The sequence below is a fragment of the Bombus flavifrons genome, chromosome 15 (genome assembly GCF_040668555.2).
Source record: "Bombus flavifrons isolate JBK064 chromosome 15, iyBomFlav1_principal, whole genome shotgun sequence".
In the NCBI taxonomy this organism is placed as follows: Eukaryota; Metazoa; Arthropoda; class Insecta; order Hymenoptera; family Apidae; genus Bombus; species Bombus flavifrons.
This window is the reverse complement of record NC_138456.1, coordinates 11,278,419-11,302,050: the sequence shown is the minus strand read 5'-3', so window position 1 is coordinate 11,302,050 and position 23,632 is coordinate 11,278,419. Positions and strand designations below refer to the sequence as shown.

The 23,632-nt window shown below is 36.4% G+C and overlaps 2 protein-coding genes across 7 annotated transcripts in view; one reads left to right on the top strand and one right to left on the bottom strand.

Annotated features, from left to right (window-relative positions):
- CDase (neutral ceramidase) overlaps positions 1–23,632 on the bottom strand; it is a 139,656-nt gene that overhangs the window by 5,939 nt on the left and 110,085 nt on the right. For all 6 annotated transcript variants that reach the window (XM_069128181.1, XM_069128180.1, XM_069128182.1 and 3 more), the window contains exon 8: positions 146–268. In XM_069128181.1, coding sequence (XP_068984282.1) covers positions 146–268 — 123 coding nt within the window. The remainder of the gene's footprint in view (positions 1–145; positions 269–23,632) is intronic.
- On the top strand, positions 15,432–23,101 carry CPR6 (cuticular protein 6). Its single transcript, XM_069128232.1, has 3 exons — positions 15,432–15,529; positions 19,364–19,636; positions 21,200–23,101. Exons 1-3 carry the CDS (start codon positions 15,521–15,523, stop codon positions 21,485–21,487), a joined length of 570 nt encoding a protein of 189 aa, XP_068984333.1. The 5' UTR covers positions 15,432–15,520; the 3' UTR covers positions 21,488–23,101.

Genomic DNA, 23,632 nt, shown 5'->3' with positions numbered 1-23,632 from the left:
ATTGTCCAAACATAGAAATTCTCGAGTACAGATACTTTCTCATTTTTCCCAAAAAAAAAAAAAAAAAAAAAAAAGAGAGAAAAGGAAGAACAAATGAGATTTAATAAAACTCTAAAATAAAGGGAAGAAAGAGAAAACTACTCACAGTTTCGGTTCTTTTGGTGGTTTCATTGTAGTATTCTGCCGTCTGTTCTACCATGTTCACGTAGCGATGCACCACACGAAGGGGTCCGATCACTTCCTTGGCGTCCCCGTACTGCCATAAACGCTGCAATCACCAGGCAACGGAACACGATTATAGAATCGCGATACGAGCAACAAGTAACGCAACACAACGCAATGTGTACAGGCCAAACACGCATGAAACGTATCCGCCTCGCTGGCTACGAACTGTTCTCCCGTTTCTGCTTTTATTATGCTAATACACGTTTCTCGAAACCGACCCTTCGCTCGACGCGTCACGGCTAAAGAGCATGCGAATGTACGTTAATTACGAGCCTAACGTTTTCTTCTCTGTTTTCCACGTCTCATCGTTTGTTCGATGAAAACAGTCAATAACGTAATTTGAATTACAATCCTCCGGTAAACGGCAAAAGTATGCTAATATTTTCTACATCGCCGTCTTTTGCTTGTGATTTTAACGATAGGACAAGTTAATTTCGCTTCATTCCCGCTCTTTTACCAGATGAACTCATTATGAAAATTTTAAAAGCAATTCAAAGAAACTAGAAATTCCCGATAATCAAACCCCCAATAATTAAAATCTCCCATAACCGATATCCACAAATATCAAAATTGTCACTGTCCAATTCGTTGTCAGATCCTACAGGTTCCTCTACCTAATCCAACATAGCGGCATCGTGTCCCTTCATCCTCCTGTCTAACGATTCTCTCCCCTGAAAATCCACTCTCCCTTTCGATCCTCACTCCCTTCTAAGTTCCACTATATCTACCGATTCCATGCACGTTGTGTTGTTCGATATCTGGGATCTCATCTTCGTGCACACGCAACCTTGTCTTCCGCCACTTTCCCTTGATCAGGCAACGTAAAACCTAACACTACGTTCTACACTAGTGCAATGTTGCGCGCGTGTACACGCGGTCAAGAACACGAAGGACCAAGGAAGTTTATTGGTTGATGGACGCCGATTCGCGCCATTGACGGACCAATGGCGAGGAAATGGCCGATGATTAATGTCAAGGAATTATATGGTTTCGTTTGATTTCGTCTGATAGAGATCTTCAAGCAGAAATTTGGGATTTCGCCGCCTGCGTTTGATTACACTTTTGGCTTGGAAATTGAATTGATAAATGATCTGAACTGTTTGCAGTTGGTATATTTTTCTGCTGGTACTACTCAGCAATCGAATTGATTTTATTAACCGAATCGAACGAATGTATTGGGCTATGTGGGAGTCTGGAACTATTTTTGAACGATGGATGCGTGTAGAAAGAAGTCACGAAACAATCCATTTTTTCCATTAAGGCCATTTTTTCAAGATTCCTGATTCAAAATATTAAACTAGACTTGAATCTATAAGTATTTAGTAATTATATTGCATAGTTTACATTAGTAGCTGTATTGATTTTTCAAGGTTTTCTAATTCTCTTATGTAGTAGACGCAAAAGATATAATGAAATTCATCGCGAATATGAACTAATCGAGTCATTATATGTTCTTACGAGACAGAATTTCGCCTTTTCTCTCTCGAGATAACTAATTTAAAATCATATTTTATTAGTTGTTTATTATTCATACAAAGATATCTCGCTCAAATGTCGCAAAAACAAGTATTAAAAAATATACTGAATATTAAAATGTATTTTAATTTAAAATTACTGTAATTTCTTACTATAATTTATACTTGATCTACCTTTTAATGTAAAAATTATGTAAATAATGTCACCGATAATTAGAAGAAACATTAATCTACGCATTATCAAGAAAAAATAAAACTCTGTTAAGAATTTATTTAAGAAGAGCTATATGATAATTTGATTTTTTTTAGCGGCTTTCGATCAAAGATACGCCGTTCTTTAATCGATTAAAAAATCCACGACGCGAGGCTTGCATGCTTCCAAGCATCGAGAATATCAGTTTGAGTGAAAATATTTATATACGCTATAGCAAAATTTCCCAAAACAACATCTTTATAGAAATAAATCGTGTTACTTTATTCTTTGTTATGCATTTGAGAGAAAGTCATTCGAAGAGGATGAAAATTCATGCTTGATGAAATGGAAACAACTATTGCGATAAGAATGTTGCAAGATTTTCCCGAAGGAAACTTTTTGTATTTGTATTGTGTATAGACAGTATCACAGATATCTATTTTGCTCGTGATTGATCCCAACTTGTTTTATTTGTAAATTACACCATATTTTCTGTTCTATCGACATAAGATAATCCATATAATTGTGTTTTAAATTTCAGCAAGAAGTAAAACTGGATTTTCAGTTCAGCATTCACTCTACGAAGCAATAGCGTAACATTTCAGGATAGACTCATTATCGAATAACATAATCATTAAGCAGTGTGTAATTAAACAACAACAGACACGCGTAATTAAAATTGAAAATTCTCATCGTATTCATATTTCGTAGTCAAAGAAAATATTTATCTTATCAAGAAATAATTAATTGTTCCAGCCGATATTTTTTATACGCATACATACACATTCACTGAAACGCTAGGTGCGTAATGAAGTGGGAGCATAGGAGGCCTTACGTTCACACGCGTTACAGTTGCACTATACTTGAATGACTTGAGCCTTCTTACGATCGACATTGAACCATTTACCGTGTTTTCTACTATAAGAGTCGTATAAGGATGTTACGCTATATGAACAGTTATGTTTCTTGGAAAAACGTCGCGAGTATTTCATTCGAGTACGACGAATCCTTGAAGGCGAAAGAGTTCCGTTTCTAATTTGTAATTATAACTAGTGAAGCGTGAAGGAAATATCGAATTGTTATCGAAGGATGAAACGTAGATAGGAATAACAAAACTGAGAAGTATGAAAGCATTATAAATATATGGAATAGGATGAATTCTTTTCAAATTCGATATATCACATCTGAAATTAAAAATTTGAAATCTGAAATACGAAATTTTTAAATCTTCGCTCTTCGAAGTTGAAGCTTTGTATAAAATTTAAGCGTTAGAGATTTTGCAACCTTAGATTTTTAAGCCGATTACTTTGTAACTAAAGATTTTGAAATTAAAGGTTTTTTAATTCGAAACTTTGCGATCGTTAGGTGTTTAGAAAATAAAAAATATGGAGCTTTTCCGATTCTCTCAATCTCGATCCAAAAAGTCTCGAATTCAACGTCCGAAAACTAAAATTTTTCATTCGTCTCAACCACAAAGATACTATTACCAAGCTCTAATTTCACAACCGTTCTAAATCCAATTCGATCGATCCCTTCTTTGCTGTCTTGAAATTAGTATACAACGGTGCTCTGGCAACGGAAAATTTGTATTTCAATTTCCACAGACTTAGACTAGAGCAACAGGTATTTTTTAACGCCTTTCGCTATGGATAAACGTGTGAGAAGGTAAGACAGTAGCGTGATTCACGAGTTCGTGGAAAGGAAAAAAGCCTGGGTCTCTCGAGGAAGGAACGACGACATCGTCCTTGCGAGCGTCGAGCGTGAATCGTGTATCTCGTGATTCGTAAAGGGTGTGGCGGTTTCTGGGAAGGATCACACAGGAGCACCATGCGAGCTGACCTCGTTAGACTGCTAGTTTCCCACCGCTTGTCGAATCTACGTCTCGTGTGTGATCTCGAAATCGTTTTCATGATGTATCGCGTGATCCATAATCTTTGCAACTATGTTCACGTTTAAACATATTAACTACATAGTATATACTTGTTCTTCCGATTTCTAATATACTTGCAAGTATTTTTTATATTTACTTGTTCCGAATGCGAATAAGCATTATGGTTGATTAACATGTTTTTTTAACTACACCAAATAAGAATTAAATTTCCGTCATCGATGATGGAAATATTCGTAACGAAAATAAAATTTTCGTCGTCGATAATCAAAAGATTTTAATCTTGTAATCAAAAAGATTTTAATCGTTTGTAATCGTTGTTCGTAACGACATTATTTTAATTAAAGACATTCAATTTTATACCATAACTTTTAAGATTTGTCTTACGACAGTTGTGACGTTTGAACATTACTGATCGAATCTTCGTGATGTGAACGTCTACGCTATAATCATTTGCGTATCGCGTCGTTCCAATTTTGGATTTCAACACCTTCGTAATCCTCTGTTACGCCTTCACCATCAAATTAATGGCGCAGAAGAATAATGGAGTTGATAGGAAATGGAACTAGTACGCTTCCTGTTGTTTTCTGTTTGCACGTTTGCGAAGAGACTATGCCGTGGCCGCGAATATATTTATGCGAAGGAATACTCGAATCCAAAGTTAACCAAAGTTAACTTATGTCATCATGTTAAATTACGTTATCCTGAACATATTACAAATACACAAGTAATACTGGAATACAATTTAACATATATTTTTTCATAATAACACTCCTTATGAAATTGATTCTTCCATGGACAACTGTCTTTACGAGCTCCATACGAGAGATTAATTTCTGTTTCAATATAAAATTTCTATCTAGTCGCTTAACTTCCATTTGGTATAAATTTACAAAAATTTGCAACTTGTAGCACGTCATAATAATCCCCAGTTCCAATTTGGATCACTCTAATCCTTACAGATACCGATGATCGTAAATGACCTAAGTCGTGCATTTTTCCTTTCCAGATATTTAAAGTTTCGCTTTTGACGCATGGGCGGAATTCTCTTTAACGCCGCAACAACCAACTCGATCCAACGATGCAATTTCTACTACTTTGCAAAGATGGTTACAGATTATTGTAACTTATATAAACGCATCGCAAAATACGCGATAAAACTCTTTTCTCTTTTAATTTTTGACTTAGGCCACTTTTTATAATCACCGGAACATATGTGTTCTTAACTGGAATTAATTCAAGTAAATAATAACGAAACACAGTCTTAGCGTTCTTGTTGCGCAACTTGTTCGATTCTCGATTGGGCGTTGTCGAGCCACGAAGACACGAAGACACGAAGACACGCGAAGCCGAAAGGAGAAGTAGGGAGAAAAAATGGAACGAGCAAAGAGCCGGCATAGAGATCCACGTGTTTACACGTTCCTGTTCCCACGTCTGTTGAGACAGGACTTTGCAATCGTCTACTATCTCACCTTATTATTCTGTTTATCTATAATCTCCAGAGACACGATTCTGCTTCCGCGGATGAAAATCCTTCCTCCGCGAAATAGCTTTGCACGATGACGTTTTCCTAATGTTTGGTCGTTACCTTATCTACTGATAAGGAAGGTTGTTATCGCATTGTGGAATACGCATTGATCGATGCACGCGTTCCTCGGGATTAGAAATTTTTATTCTCACGCTGTTACGTATTTGTATTTCCAGTGATTCGAATGGAAACTTCGTGTGTCATACGTAACTCGTATTAGTTGATTGGAAGTATTGATTATTCAAAGGATTCAAAGGAATTTTAATGTAAAATGTTGCGAGCACAATACATTGCATTTAAACTTCTTTATGGTTGTTTAAACGGTAGGTTTTAGTGTGAAATATTATGAATATTATATATTATTTTGGTGAATTAGGTAGGAAGAATTGAATTTGCGTAAAAGCTTCATGCTGTCCTGTGCGTGATCTTTGTTCGTTTATTCAGGATGTTGATTATTCAAGGGGTCAATATCTCTGAATGTAAAATGTACTATGATTATTACTCAAAATTGTATACTTAGCTGTGCAGTCGATTTTTTTTTCTATAAAATACAAAATTTCTACCGAACGATTGAAATTTTATTTAGATACACGTAGGTATACGATAAAACGTTTCTTTATTCGATATTTTTTGACGATTTTATGGCTACTCGCAGGTTTCTCGTAACGAAAATGTAGCAAAATCGTTTGTAGTACATATCGAAAAAATACAGTTGGATATAGTCGAGCCTCGTTACAGTTACATTAACGAAATCACGAAATGTTTCACATAATATACATAATGTGTTCATAAAAAGTTTCTACGTTCTTCACAGACTAAGATCCAAAAACTTTCAAAAACCTGGAGGATAGACATAACGTAGATTAAACGATAATCAAAAGATTACGTAGACGTGTGGCGAAAGGGGGCCATAGTTGCGCAAATTAACCGACAAAACTGAGAAACGAGATCGCGAGCCGGCAACGCGTGACTCGATAAACCGATTTTGCAACGTACGAATTTACGAGCAATTTTGTGGTCGCTCGTAAGCTTCTCGTAACTTCCGGATGATTCACCATCCAATTTGCAAACATTATAATTTTGAGGGAAGATGAAAGAAATAGACGAATTTAATGCTCGTGAACGTCGCTTTCCTTTCTTTTTCTTTTCTTTTTTTCTTGTTATTTCCTTGTTGCAGAAAATAATGTGCAATTTTGCTTTAACAATAGAGTATTATTCCTTCGTCGCGATAGGTGAAGTTTAACACGGATGAAAAAATTGTAGTCGCCAATGACTCAGGAAGAATCACTCTTTTAGAATTGTGTTTTTATTGCAAAAAGTGACGTATAACATGTATCAATAGTTGTTTTCAAGCAATTAGTTTTCCCTAAAAACAACGATTATTGGTTCTTCGACACTGACTCCTTTAAGAGGGTAAAAAATTATCCCTTGTCACGATTCATAATTAGTAGGAATAAAAAAAAGTTCAGTCACTAATCTCACAAGAAAATCATTCTTCTAAGATTGTATGTTCAGCGTAAAAAGCGATATAATAATATTTATTTCAGACGTTTACTAACTTCGATGTTAGCCATAAAAACAACAGGTTAGCTGTTCGACGGTGTGCCACTCCTTTGAGAGCGTAAGAAAAAATTAAGAAGCGGAGGAAAACGTGGAAAAAGAAATCGAAAATAGGAGCTTCCTCGTAAGTTACGACACGGTTATTCAACCAAATAGGTTTCACTCTCGTTCGCTCTGGAACACGCGGTGTGAAATCCAAATGTGATCGCGTCAAACTATTCCAAGTTCCGTTTCCATCGCTCTACTGCTCTGGAATGACAAGCGGTGTACCTACTCTTTGCTCTACGATCAGCAAATTCTGTTTCAGGAAGAAGAATTCGCACGACGATACTTTGTACCTTCTTTTTAACTTGCTTACTGTATTACGCGTTACGAAACAGCAATCAGATGCGACGTAATGTCTTCTAATCTAACATCGTCGATCTTCCCTCTTTCATCCAGCGAACAGAATGCTCGTTTACATACGGTAGGGCGTATGTGCCGACGAAAGTTCAATGGACTCCTTTGCCTCGGCTTGCTCGAGTTTTATGGGAGCAGTTTGTGCGACCCTGTATAATTTAGAAATTTTTCTTATCGAGTAAACTTTATATTTCGACAGATACGTTCGGTTTTTGAAACCAGTCAATTGCTAGTTGAACAATAAATTGCTTCTTTAACGAACCCTTTGAAAACTCCAAAATACCTGCAATTACAAACAATATGCTGCGAGTAACGCGAGATCACAGCTGTCTTTAATTCCTCAAAACTAGGGCTACATGAAGTATCTGTTTGGAATAATCTTCCTATCGAAGATTCTGAAGTTTATTTATTGAAATCTGAGGCACTGTGTGTGCCTGTACGTCAAATAGCAATTAGGTTCGTTGTAAGCCAAACGCGGTCTCGTTCGAGCAAGTGTCTAACTTCTGTAAACGCTGGATGCATCGGGGTGTGCCAAGGATACGCCGAGACATTTCTTCCCCACGTTTCGTCGAGTTCTCACACGATTGTATTGAAATGTCGCTCGTAAACAATGAGTTGCATCACAACGGTGACCAATCGACGGTGGTGCGAAGTGCCGGAGGAGCGCAAAGAATTAGGGGGAAGCAATGGAGAATGATTACTAACCTTCCGTCTGTCGGATTACGAAACAAAACACATACTTCGTTCTAATCGAAACTTCGTTTACGTATGTGTGAAATCTTTACGAGATGTATTTTTAAGAAACGTTCAGAAGGCATTTTAAAATGAAACTCAATCTCGCTTCCTGTTGGTACAACCATTATAAACTGGAACTGTATGTTTCGCCATCGTGTGCGTCGTTTCGATGGGCAAAATACAAATTCTTTCTGGACGCTGGCTGTGATATGGATGGGATTCGTGGTTATCGATTTGTTTGTCTCAAAATTTTTCCTATTTATATTTTTCGTATATCTTGGCATAATAAGCAGTGTTCGTTAATCCTAAAAAAAAAAGCAGTGTACTTTATTATTACGTAAGCATTAATTCTTCGTTGCATAGACTACGCAGCACGATAATTTCTCAAATAATAAGGGTAGTAGAAAAATGAAATACAATGCGTAGGTGTGAGCTTAATAAGAAGCTACTGAGCGAAGCAGAGAGGAGATTGCTGGTAACATTGTTATTTACGATATCAGGCGAGAGGTCGTCAACTCACAGACGACAGGTTAGTAGTTTAGGTTCACGGTTGTACTAATCGAATTACGCTATAATTTACTACGTAATTTAATTACGTTATACTTCAATTATGTAGTGAGTCAAGTACGAAGCGATTAAAACAACGTAAATTACATAATTCAAACTTTTCAGCTGATTTAATTGCTAATTACTGTAATCACGAGTGTAATTGAATTATAACGTAATTGAATATGGTGTAATTGAATTACTTTGTAATTATAATTCACGGAATAATTCAATCGTAATTCTCTACAACACTGTCTAAGGTTAATTCATAAAATCTTCTGGTTGTTCCGGTATACACTAAACGATGATAACTCATTCACTCGGGTCTTTTCAAACTTTTATGGATCTCCATATTACGACATTATCTTATCTTTTTCACGCTCTTTTCGAATTTCCGACTCGTAGAATTTTCTTTTTTACGCTATTATCTATACAATTTCCAATCGGTACGACTGTCCGTAAATTCCTTAACTTCGGTTGTATCAGGCGATTCACTCAACGTTCCATAAAACTACTTTATCCTTAAAAACTGCAAAATCTAAATACGGAACCAGGAATTGTCCCAGAGGAGCTGCCCAAACTAGAATATTCTTAATCTTAAAACTTAAAATATCGTACTGCTAACGTTTGTTCTGACGCACTGTCCGCCGTTCTGTTAGCCTCTCTATTTCGTCGAAACTCATAAAATACTGACTGCAATGGTCGTGTCAGTATGCGTTATGAAAGCGTTTACGTAATTTTCCCCTGTTTGCTTTACCTCGATAATATTTCGAAGATAGTAGACAAACGCGTTATTGGAGAAATTTCTCTAAATGAGAAGAAAGTAAAACTTCGTTGTTTCTTCGGTGAACAAACTTTGCAAGAAATATAGTATTTTTCTAAAGAGATTCTCTTTTGTAGTATTCGCGTTTCACGTTGCACTTTGCCTGGATTCTTCCGACAGCTACGTTACACTAAAGTTTCGGTAGGTTACCAGCGACTCACGCGTAGCATTGCTCTGCCCATAATGGTACTTTGAATATTGCATGAATATTTATCTTACGATATATCCCAGTTGCAAACTATTTCGTGATATCGCGACTAATCTCAGTAATGAGAATTGGAAATCGACGAGCCGACGCGATTTTCCTTAACACGTTGATTGCCACACGATGACCATCGGCGACTCACGCCGATTCTGCTATTAAATTTTGTAAAACGATTAAGATAAGATAAATTTCATAGACTAGACAATTTTCAACGATGTGAATCCTTTATGTAACATTGAGAAAAGGGATGTGCGAAGTCGTATCTACGATGTAATATTTTTCGATAATTGGTTGTCGTGGTGTGACGTATTTGTATCTAGCGTAGTGACAAAGGCAAAATAAAACAATTCGCGTGACGGCGAACGCGTTAACGATACTACAGCTTTAAATTCTTACTAATTTATGAAAATGCAATATCTCATACATGCAACAATCAATCTCAAACAGTTAGAAAACCGAAAACATTTGTTCCGTATTAAAGCGTCGCACGAAAAGACTATACGGCGCGTGATCTTTTTCAAGAAAACGGGAAACTTGTACAGGAAGCAAGGAACTCGGTCGTATCTCGTATCAGAAATCGCTGTAAGCCGGAAATTGGCCGCGAAAAGCGGTTACGATGGAATCATGGGAGTGGACGATCTTTTTCCGCAATAGTTCTTCTGCCATTTGGAGTTTGTTCGTCATACTAAACAGCGTCGCAACGTGAACGCGGTGGCAAACGTGAAAACCGTGGCAGGGCACTAACGACGTGTGTGTGTTTGCTTCAACATTACGGTCACGAACCAACCTTTCACGATTTAACGGCTGTTAGAATTGTAACAAACAGGGAGGACGAGTTCCCGAGGCTTTTTCCAGCTCCGAAACTGTCGCTGGACTCATTTGCAATCGGAAATAACCGCTTTCACATTTTTGTTGAACGTTACGTGACAGATATTAAATAAATCTCTGCGGTGGGGATATTGAATGGGAGATTTTCTAATTTGGAAATGGTCCAGCGCGGAGAAAAGTGCCGTGAAACAATTATATATTTAATTACATAATGATTCAAACGTCCCCAGTTTACAGTTTCACAGTTCTTTTATATATACGAGGTTAATCCGAAGCAGCGCTTCTTAAAATTTCTTCATTCGCGATTTTATTATTATTAAAGATACAAGTAAAACATTAATCGATAATAAATCAAAGAAGTTTAGTTTTGTACAATTCTTTGTTCTGATTTTAATAATAAAATACCGAACTTCGGTCTCGAAAGTGAAATTACATAAATGTCTTCTGTGATATAAGAAATATAATAAAGAAACACGAAGAATGAAATTAATTGAAATTAAAAAGGTAGACTTGCATCGATAGAGGACAAAGAAAAATACTCGAATCTCGTTATAATACATTAATCGAAAAGTCAAAACTTTTGTCTATAATTATTTTTTAATTACTTTTTGAAACTTTTTTCATCGACTATACAACTATACAACGTAGAGAATTTAATCTAGAAATTTTTACACGTGATCTTAATTACGAAATAATAGATTTTTGGAAAGTCCCAGAAAGCCCCTGTTGGAAATAAAGATTTCAAATTTAGAAATAAAAAATTTCCATTTAATTTCACATTTTCGAACGCAAAGTTTGAAAGCGAAACCGTCTTTGCACTTAAATACTGAAACAGAAATCTTGTAGCTTTCGTTTTTAGAGTAGTTTAATATTCTTCTGAATTTTGAAGTTCAATGGAAACTGTTCCAAGTGAAGAAACCTAAGTTTATGATTACAAAAGGTGTTAAAAGAATGCCTTTGCAGATCCGTCGTTCATAGAATGGCTCGAGTAACAGGTACTCCTCTTTAATGACCCTTTCACGCCGCCTGACCGTGGGTATTATCTGCTTTAACTGGCCGTAAAGTACGTCTTCACACGCGCAAGGTCCTTCTACGAGTTCGAACTACATCCAACTGTTTCGTTTTAGTGAAAAAAAAGAAAAAAAAAAAGGAGAGATCGATCCGTATCTCGAATGTCCGAAGTATTCTCAACGTTTAATGGGGTAACTTGAACATTTGGTAATCACAACTATATATCACTTAAGCCTATTTTAGCTTCAAACCTTTTCGTCGTTGCGTCTCGTTCTTTCCGACGATATTCTTATGAGAAAACTCCACGTTTATGTAACATTCTTATATTTAAATTTAGAATTTGAGGTGTTACGAATGTACATAACGTTTTATTGCCTTTTGCATGAAGTGGTTAGGATGTATGATTGAAATTTATATTTGAAAATTTGTATTACGAATTAGATTTTGTTGCAAAAGTTTCAGTTTATCAGTTTATAGATTGGAATTTTTCAAGAAACATTTCGTTTCCAAATTTTACATCAAATAAATTGAAATTAAACGACAATTTCGTCTGCAAATTTCGAAGTGGAAAGCTCAAACCTGAAACGAACGTCGAGATCGAAATACGAACATCGTTTCCGAAATTTGATCCGGCGAGTTGAAATTCGGAATGAAAAGTTTCTTTGAAAAATGGCAACGACAGAATTTCACTGCAAAATACAAATTTCTCCCAAGAAATAAAAATTCGAAATTAAAATTCCAGATTTGTTCGCAAACGAACGTATTCTGCCGGTAATGTTTGTTCGTATTTCGAACAGCGAAATTTTTACAACATAGAATCTGTAAAGATTCAAGTTCCTTTTTTAAAACATACGTGACCTATGGCAGGCCATCTTGTATTCACTCATATTTGAATTGAAAATGAGACACACGTACGTGAATCACGTAAGGGTGGAAAGACCTGTATCTTTATGTCAGCTTACGGTAAGGATGCAGAGCTTGATCCAAATCTCGTCCGCGTTCCAGCCAATTTTTATCTCAATTCGCGAATCAACGCACTGAATACCAACATCGTCTCTCTGTACTCATTTTTTGCATCACATCCACAATGACTTATATCGTTACATTCGAACGAAGAAATATATTTTTATGTTAACATTTTGATGAAAAATTGTTTAGCTTATTTTAATTTAATATTGAAAAATTAAATTCAATTACAGTTGACCCATTTTTAAATTCAATTGTATTTTGAACTAAATCGCTAAATTTTTCATTTAATCTTAGAATTAAAAATTTTATTGAAAGTTTCAAAACGTTGACTCAATCAGCAGCGTTAGAATTTTTAAATATAATTTTAATTGTTATAAGATTTATATATTAAATTCGATGCGGCGAAAGCTTGTAAATCATTTTAATTAATTTAATTCAAGATTGCGAACACGTTTTCCGGAAGAATGAGTGCTCGTAACAAGATCAGGTAGAAATTTCTCTTTTTATCGATAACTGGAAATGATATCTTTTTTTTCTGTATCGTTCGCACTTGACCGACTTTGCTGATGGCAATAAACGAGCGAAATCGTCGCTTTGCATAACGTCCATATACGAAGCATTTCCGTGATTATACAGGCGTGTTTAATGTGCAAGGGAGCAGTACCATTCGTTCGGGTAGACAAACGAGCTCTGTCGTGGATACTCTACTATTGCGTCACTTCAAGTGCGATGCGTAAGACTTTGCTCGACAAAGTCATTTCATCTGAAACTCGCTAGAGATTGTAGCCGCTTTAAAAAGAAAGAAGAAAATAAAAAACAAGATCTTAACGCCAAATTGCTACCATTACATTATAAATAGACTACGACAGTTTCGAACAAATGATTTAATTGTACTCTTCAGGTACTTCGTTTTAGCATGCATTTTACGTTTTACATATTAAAAATTATAAACGACGTTTATCGTTTAAGGTTCATTACAGCTACACGGAATTAAACGTACCTAGTATTTGTCGGATAGGAAGGTTCATAAATGTTACTTCTTTCAAATTTGATCGCAAATGCAAACACGACGTTACTAGTATATCGCAAGAACGAAGCAACGCGTTTCAAAATGAGAGACTCTCATAAATAAAGAAATAATTATGTCCAAGAAGCTAGAAATCTGAATGACGAGTTAACTCGTCTTTCCAGGACAGCAGGTTGTCGAAAGCTTCAGTCTTGGAAATTATCGTAGAACACCAACGATTCAGCCTTATATCCTTATATAAAATTTCTTTCGTTTCCTTCAAAATTTCGTAACGAAATCTCATTACAAAAACCCAACGAAGCATAAAAAGTTAGCCTCAAATCTACAATTAAAAGTAACTGTTTCCTCTGAATCGCGTCAGAAAAGTAGAAAAACTCGACGTTAATAGCCATCTAATGCAACAGTAGAGTACCAAAGGGTTCACGTTTGAGCTCGATTTCTTTCGAATTAAGATCGCAGCGAATGAGCAAATTTACGAAAGATCCTGTTGATTTTCGAGGTATTTCCGAGTCATCAGGCCTGGTAAATTGTTAAATAGCAAAAAACGAGGCGATTGCGAGAGCCACTTCACACGTAGCCAAGCAAGTGGAATGGGATAAAGGGTCGTTAGCGCGAACAGAGGGATTATTTAGATTGTTTTGCGATTGCATCGCGACTTCGGCGCAACTTGGCCGCTCTGTGCTCTATTATTCGTGCCTGTGGGCACACGAGCGAGCTTTGTTTCGAGTCGGCTAATATATTACGACATTCCCTAACGTAACATTCGCAGGGACCACGCCTATTCCTTCTCAACGAGCTGGTTTTCTTGCTAAATTAATTTCTTCTCTTCCTACCGGATTTACGCGCGAAACGCGAATCTGTAGAATCGCGTTGCACAAGCGTCTGAAACTTTGTCTCATATTTTTCAAGGGGAATAGATTACGAAAATCGTAGCAATGAAAATGCATCTGTAATAGTCGAAAGTTTAATTCCTACTTGGGAATTGTAACTGAGTCGAAATACAAACTTTTGTCCGTTCTTTCGTTGGATAACAAAGATAATATCGTGTAATTGATTGTCCGATTGTCCAATCGACTATTAAAAAGCTAGCGTAAATCGCGTGTAAAGAATCAAACGTCGATAAATCTAAGACAAAGATAAATCGCTTTACAATCCATGACCTGTGTAGAAGATGCAGACATCGAGCGAAATCCAATTTGGAGGAAAAATATCGCGTTCGTCGATGCTTCGTAAAGTAGTTAAAATTTATCCTAAATTTGAGACAATTTAGCGAAGTCCAATCAGAATTTGTGGCCCTTGCAGAAAGCTCGAAGGTTAACAGAGAACGTTTCCAGATAAAATCACGTTACAACTTATTGTTCGTATAAGAAAAGAGAAATTCGATAAGCCGAACCTAATCGAAAGCAAACAATCCATATCGGATGATTTTCCCGCGTAGAGTACTCGAAAAAGTTAGCTTTCCTGAGAAACAAGCTATCCAAATTCAAAATCCTTCGGACTAGTCCTTCGGAAAATTCGCGTCACGGCTAATAACCTATACAAAGTATTAAGAAACACGATAATTATGAGAGGCAAGTTTAATGCAAAACTCGATAACCTCTTGCTACATTTTCCACTATAAAATACTGTAACTAAATTAAAAAGATCTGCCCATAGGAGCATGGGAGGAAATACGCGGAGAGGTGAACATTCCTACGAAATAAAGCAAATGCAAATTGAAAATCATTCGAAACCGCAATCGCAACCGCGCGTCACGAAATCGAATCTCTCGATGCATCGACAACCGCGACTCGAGCCGCGAGTCCTCGCGGCCGACCGGAAGTGTCCGCAAGAGACCGAGGCATCCTTTCGCCGGCACGTGGACGCATCGCCTCGCCACCCTCTCTTCTCCTCCAAGGAAAAACGTGGAGAGGATCGTTTGATCGAGGTGGGAGCGTCGTGGCGCACGGGTAACGCAGTAGGAGGACGAGGGCTTTTGCCCGGAACGAAAGAAGCGGCGCGGGTGGGAGATAGATATAAGGGCATCGTTTCGGAATAACGGCTATCAGTGAGTATCGCGCTGTTTTCGCATCACACGGCAACACACGGGACACGCAGCATCGACCACAATGCCGAAGGTACGACGGGAGAACCGGAAACCGGAAACCGCCGGGACCGTGTGCGCGCGTGACACCGTGCAAGTTTTTCTTTCGGACATCTATGTAGCCTCTTTCGTTGATTCCGCTTTAATTCTCGTGTTTCTTACGATCTCTTCACCCTCTGAATAATTGGAATGTACGCTGTATATCGGGGTCAGCCAGGAGCTAACGTTTGGTTCGATTAATTAAGGGATGCTTGTGTGTATTCTTCCTCTGAAAGAAGTTTCAAGATGAAATAGTAAGGAAAGGGATATATTGCTTTTCGAAGGAAGTTGATATCGTTTGGTACAGATGGTATTTTATCGTGGTAGGTTAGTTTGCGGCATCTTTCGAAGATTTCTTTATATCTGCTGCTTCAATTCTCGTGTTTTCTAGTTCTACGCACCATCGATAGTTAGAATAGTTGGAATATCTGTATATTGTCAAGGGGCCGGGAAATAATGTTTGGTTGGAACGGCGAAGGGACGGTTGTGTGTATTTTTCTTCTGAGAGAAGTTTGAAGATGGAAAGGTGTAAGGTGAGAGATGTATGACTGGTTAAAGATGTTATTACATAGTTATCGTATAGTGTAGGTGCTATTTCGTATGGCTGGTAGGTTAGCTAGAGGTGTTTTTCAAAGATTCGCTTATGCTGCCTGCTTTAATTTTCGTGTTTCGTACTATCTGCTTCCGCACCCTCCCAACAATTGGAATATACGTCGCTCATAATACGTTGGCTCAAATTAGGTACTTTCCACTGCTTTTATCTTTTATCCACTTCCTCGTGAATCTGTTACTTGAATCGTATCATACGACATGCCTTGCAACGTAAAATAGTATTAACGACGATTAATTGTATATTAATGTTAAGTAATTTAATGTTAAAATTAAAGTAAAATCTGTTAGAGTTTTGCGATAAATGTAACGAGTAGGCGTCCTAATATTTATAGCTGGCAGTTTATTGCTCTGCACATTGGTTAGATGGATAGGTAAATAATAGTTGGCAAATGGTCAGCCAAGAAAAGATGTTCTCCTCGACCAGTTGAGAGATGTTTATGTGTATTCTACCTCTGAGAGAAATTCGAAGATAGAAGGGTAAGCCGTGGGATATATAACTTGCTTTTCGAGGAAGTTACAGGTGTTATTAATAGGTGATGTACATTGCAGGTGATATTTTGTCCGGTGACAGATCTATTTGTGGTGGTTTTGGAAGGTTTCTTTATGCTTAAACGGAAGTTTCTGTGAAAACGAGTGTTTCATCGATGGAAGTCGTTCGATAGTATTTTTGGAAAGTTTCTATGTAGTAAGGAAGCGTTTAAAACTTAATTAAAAGCTTTCCTTTTTTAAAAAAAAGTTATACGTATATACTTTTTTATACCATAGAACGATTGAAAAAGTACATTTCCTCGTACTAGAAAGTATAGAATACAGAATGTTCTAAGTACATTCCAGTAAAAAAAAAAAAAAAAAAAAACAATTAAAAATTTACAATCATTCGCTTTAGAAAAAAGATGAAAAATTCTCCAAAAGTTCTCTACTCGATATTGGAATTTCATTTATACATTTCTATAAAAAATACGATTCTTTGATCGCGTATTGAAAAGACGATGACCTCGAGAGAGATCTATTCACCGCGGTACCAAGAGCTTGATCCTTTTTTTTGTCGGGACGTCGATATGTTTCTGTATAACGTTTTGTGGTCTATGGTCCGCAGGCGAAATACGGAAGCGGTATAGCTACTTCCGTGGATTCGTATTAGTTTACGGAGCAAGGTCGAAGCGAGAAAGTGAAAAAGGACACTTTTCTCGGGAAGGGAAGAGCTCGTGAAGCGACGCGAAAGACGAAACTCGAGAAACTTTCTCGAGTCATACGATGACTTTCCAAGTTCCCCTCGCGTTGATCTTGTTGCCTCCGAAAAACGTTTAACGACTAAGGACTTTTAACGAGAGTGTCGTTTAGCCAATAGTCGAGGTAAACCGAAACGATCGACGAGTTATAAACGGAAACTGGTGTTTATAGCGAGGAAGATCGAGTCGCTAAATATATCGTTGATCTCGTTGATCGTGTGATTTGTGAATCAGCTTTGCTTTGCTTTCGATCGAGTTTGGATCGTCTTTTATTTGAGACAAATGTCAATATATACTTTTGGTAACGGCAAAGATGTTCTAAGTTAGGGGCTGACTTTAATTTATCAATTTTGAACCGTAGCCATCTTCAGATACAAAGTCTTAGGTTGTGTTTTATCATTGATTTAAAATAATTGTTTATATATAAACAGTTAAGTTAGTAAAATTTTCTTGTTTTATATTAAAGGGTGCCTTTTATTCATTATCTCTAAATTCTATAATTATTTAGCATACTGTTATGTAGCATTGGAAGACACTAGAGAAATTCATTTTTGATCGGCCTACGATGAATTTAAGTTTCTATCGGGACTTCGAGTTTTACATAACGTACTAGTTTTTTAATTTGAGGTAAATTTTAAGTTACATAGCTTGACTTTTGGTTATTTATACAGCAAAGCAGCATGGTTTCTATATATTTATTTTGTGTTTCGCTCTTTTGTGTTTCTGCTTAATTTATTATTAGCCGTAATAAGTTTCTACAAATTCAACGAGAATTCATTTTCGTGTAAATTTAATAGTCGTCGTTTCTTCTAACATTTTTACAAGGAAAAATCGACAAAAAGATGTACCGATGTCTTGCAAGTATTCCGTAGTTTATCAAGAATTTTTTCGCTGATATCCGAGTTATTTTCTTCTTACTATTACTTGAATTATCGAACCAGATTTTGATAGGAAAGGTCACGAGCTCGTGATTCTGCGTTAGCGTCATACGGCATTCGCGAATTTCTCTTCGAAATTTTTCGAGCAAACTACAACGATATAAATAGATCAGCACTCGCATAATACTGCTACTTTATCGTTAAAATTGCGTTCACATCGTCTATATTAGCTCGATGAAATGTCCGCCATAATCTCGTTTGTTTTACGAGCTTCTGATATACTGCGTGCTCGTGAAAAAATTGTTGTAATAGCTTGTGCCTTGGGAATCGAGCTTCCGATCGAAAAATCTAATTTGATGGGTTGTCGACTTCTTCCATAGCAAGGAATCGTGTATAAGGAAAGATTTTCTGCTTACGCTCGAGAATTCTTTCGATAATCCCTTAGAAATTACGATCTATACTCTAGGCAGCTTCTTACGTTTATTGAAAGCTTTCTGAATCCGAAAAATTAGGTCGCACGTGAAGATTCATATGCAAATGCGTTGGAAACGAATGGATTGGCTATTTACTTTCTGTTAGCTTCTCTATAGAAACGACGATAGTAATTGTACATTGTTCTTTATGCCGCGCAAGATAGTAGAGAAGAACGTGAAAATTGGCTAACCTAAATTATACGGTGGTTATCGCTTCGTGAATCTAATGTTTTAAGAAAAGGAAAATTCCTTGCTTCATTTCTAAATTTCAAGTTACTTAATTCTAAACAAATTTTAAAGGAAAATGAGTTTTACTATATTTCCAAACGACTATGATTCTTTAAAATTATTGTCACGAAGCAGACAAAGATGTTTCATCGTTGATCCAATGATTTAAGAAAAGAAAAATTTATAATGACGCGCAAAAAGATATTCTTCCTCGATTTTTAAGAATTCTAGAGAAAGAGAAGTTCTCTTCGTTATACATTTTAATTTAAAATAAGCTTTAAAAAAGTTGTAAAATAGTTGGACGAATTTATAATAGCTCTTCCTATGGTGTGAAAAATTCAGTAAAATTTTGACTAGGATTTAATCAGCACAGTCGTATTGTTAATTAAGAAATCAATATAAATTTCAGTTTCAGATTCTATGCCTTTTATGCGCAACGATTGCAGTCAGCCACGCAGTGGTCTTAAGCGGTTACGACGGCGGCCATGGAATCTCATACGCGGATTACGAGGGTCTCGAAGGATACTCAGGATCTGCTGTTCAATACGAAGGACACGCTGTTCTACCAACAGTAGCGGTTCCGGTTCACGCGGTTTCCGCCTCACCTGTTCAAGTTGCAGCGACCCTCGATCATGCATCTCACGGATACGATCATCATGCTGATCGCGAACACGATTACTACGTAAGCAATCGTATCTATTGTTCATTACGTTTATCTTTACATCGAACTAATTACTTAAAAATTAATATTCCATCGTTCATTTCACCCTTATAATTATCACCGTGGAACGAAATTTTTACGGGTAAAATCTTTAATCTTTGTCGGAAGAGAAATTTCCATTTGCCTGCGGCGACAAAAAGTTTTATTCTTAAAAGAAGGAAGATCATTTTTTTACAAAATAAAAGTTACAATATCCTCGAAAAAGTAGAAAATTTTGTTCTTAAAACAAAAGATCATCTACAAAACCGCTTTTGAAAAGAAGAAGAGAAAACCAGAAGAACAAACGAAGATTTGTAGTTCGTTTCGATTTACATTTCGACTCGATATTTATTTATTGAATTATACAGCTGTCATTTTGTTCCACAACCTTTCTCCATCTCTCACGCACTTTGAATATTCCATCCTTCTAGAAGCTCTCAGGTTTTTCGGCGAAAAACTTTTCAACGTGATTTCTCCTGTCGACCAAATTCCTTAAAAATCGGAAGGAACTTTCCAGGCAAACCAATATTTTAACTTAATATCTTTCGTATCATTCGCTTGCAATTAAGATCAGATTACAAACGATGCAGAAAACAAGTTGTAGTAAATTACGCCATCAGCGATCGTCGATCACCAGATAAGATACTAATTATCGGCCATCTGTACTTGGAATCGCGTATCGTATCGCAAATAGTTCAGAGCACGAAGCGTGACGTTCGCCTCGCCTCTATGTTAATTGAAATTCCAGCCTGTGAAAAGCAGTGCTTGGCATAAGAACTTCTTCCGCGACGTATCTCATTGTCGCGAACGTTTCCGCGACGCTTTCTCGTAACGATCGCTCGTTAGAGATCGTTTGAACGTCCGTCGCGTGGAAAATCGCTTATGAAATTTCGTTCCATTCAAAATACACGGCAGCTACGTTTGGAGAAATTTAGATGTTGAAATTACGTAATTTCGTCTTTATATTTCGATATCGTTCTCGTTTCAGAAAACAAAAAGAATTTGTAATGTTTCAAGAAGATGTTTGACGTAAAATTAAAACGAGAAATTACGCATCTCATATACGACCTCTCCTTACTTTGTCCAAAAAGAAATTTTTTTGATGGCAGAAAGATATAATTTGGTCGAAATTGATAGAAATTTAATGGCAATTTGGGGTGTATGAAATCTTTCTTGACTCGTGTTACTGGATTCGCTATTTAATACCGCTTTGCGACAGAAATTTATAAATAGTGGAATGATAAATAGAAATTTACCAAGAAATTATAAATAGACATTTATCAACAAATTATAAATAGAGATCTATTGGCACAATCTCGAAGAATTTATTTTATCTGGGCTTGGTATCGGTACCACTGTACGCCAGCAATTTATAAATAGAAAACTTGACTAAATTAAGCGGAAAATCATCAACAACTTATAAATAGAAATAGAAATAGAAATAAAAATAGAAATTCATTGACAAATTATAGACAGAAACTCTTGCTTATGAATAAATTATTTATTAACAAAATATAAATAGAAATTCCTTCTTTTCTATTATAGGCTCATCCAAAATACACTTTCAACTATGGCGTTCACGATCCTCACACAGGGGATGTGAAGACACAGCACGAAGTTCGCGATGGTGACGTGGTTCACGGATCTTATAGCGTCAACGAGCCTGACGGTAGCGTCAGAATCGTCGAATACACTGCCGACGATCATAATGGCTTCAACGCAGTGGTTAAGAAAGTCGGACCAGCGATTCACCCTAAGCCAATTCCCGTAGCAAAATACGTTTCGCCGGCGTACTACAATAGTTACGAGGAATACGAAAAGCATCATTATTAATCGTATGAATATATTCGAGTGATGGAGGAAGAAACAAAAAAAAAAAAAGCAGGAACAGGGTTAGAAAGAATTTATTTAAGCGAGACGTGTCGACGATTAACCCCTCGTTTTATGGTATCGAATTTGTGATAGACTATGGTTGAAATATTAAAAAACAAGGACTATTTCAGCATCCTGTAGGATCTATGGTATAGATAATATGCAGATTTCCGACATTTTCATTGTTACCGATGCACATGTTGCGTCGTTTCAATCGTTCAAGCAACGTTAACTGACGTAATTGTTCTTTTCCGTGCATTTCGATGCAGCGATCGAAGAAATAGAGAAAAGGCGGCGAAGTGTATCGAGATAAATATTATTGTTTGAAATAAAGACATTTTTTATGAAAAAGAGGAGATGTGTAATTCCAAAGGTGGAGCAGTATTTTTCAACACCGAGTGTGTTATATAAATACGTATATTATAATAAGAAAATAAATTAATAGTTAATCAATGCTGCGCTATCGTTGATAATTCATCATTCTCTATAATTTCCGCCATTTTTTCCCAAAAGTCTTTTATTATGTCCGGAGAAGATTTCCTCTGAATTTATTTCCAATTCAGACCTTGGAAGAAATTTCTTATGAACTGAGTAAACGTATCGCAAGTAAATTATTAAATCATAAGGCAGGGGGTTAACCGATTCGAGTCATCCACGTTTTCGAACGTTGACTTTTCCGATTAATTCTAAATGGTTTCTGTAATGAAATCGCGGATATTCGTACAAATTGGTATTTAGTCGTAAACACAACTAAAGAAATGGATATTTCATCCGCTAGATATTATAACGAGAATTATATTTTGGATATTTCGAAGGTGTAAAAAAATATCGCGGTACGAACATAACGTACAAAAACATGAAATATTCGGATACGTATTTATGGGAAATTTAATGGCGCGGAAATGCTGAAAACAGGTTTCTCATAAATGAATAAATATCCGCGGTGTAATTATATTTTAATCACTAGAGGTGCTTGGAGATGGAAAGCGTGCCAAAAAGACGGGCCAAGAAATGGTAAATTATTCATCGTCCAAGGTATATGAGTGTCTCCGAAGGAATTTGATCTTCCTCGCGAAACTTAAAAAAAGAGAAGAAATGCTCATAACAAAAACATGTTCCCAGGAGAAATTTCCATTCGAAGAAACGAGTTTCCAGCTGACGACCCTCCGAATTATCGGGAGGATATGTAAACGAGTGTTTACTGTTCGTTAATCGGTAGAAAGTGCCTCGGGGCGAAAAACGATTTGCTCGTGTACTTGAACAGTAGCGAAACAACTTTCCATTCTGTTTTATCCGATGATTTTGCCAAGAAATTCGATGAAAAATAAATTCTTCGTGATTGGATAACAGACAGCAGGGACGCGAGAAAGGGAATCGAGTTGATAATCATTTGGCTGAACGCTCTGAAAAAAGAATTGCCGTACTTTGTTATACTTTCTTTGGTAGTTCTTAGAAATTAGAGACGTTTGATCGAAGCTACCGGGAGAAACGTAGAATTTTAATAGGTGAAGAACTTTTTATAATTTTATTTAAGAAGAAAGAGCCGAGAAGAAATTTATGAATATTTCGTTTACATTATTAAATAAATAACCAGGTGATTGGAAATGTAATTAACGAGATTTTCAATTGACGAAAATGTTAATTACTTAGATTTTTTCGAATATTTTCATTTATTTCCTGTAAATTTGCTGTTTTCCAATCATTTCGTCTATGCCGCAAATGGTTTTATTTATTTGCTGTGTATTTTTTCGTGAAGAAGCGAAGAAGTGAATAAGAAAAGAATATCATTGTTTTCTAAAGGAAGAATCGTACCTGTCGCTTCGCTACCTGAGCAAAAAATCTGGAAGATCGCAATTTTTCAATGTTCGAGGACAAAATTTCTTAGAACAATTTCCAAATAAATATAACCAGTATACAGGTAATAGGTAAAGTAACCAATAGGTTATAGGTAATATAACAATAAGAATAATCAGTAGGTACCCTTGTATTTATAGACGGCAATGTACTTATCTTACTTCTGTCATATAATTTAAATTATGATTATTTAAGTTAACTTATGCACGATATATACTTATATATACATAGATATACATTACAGACTGCTAG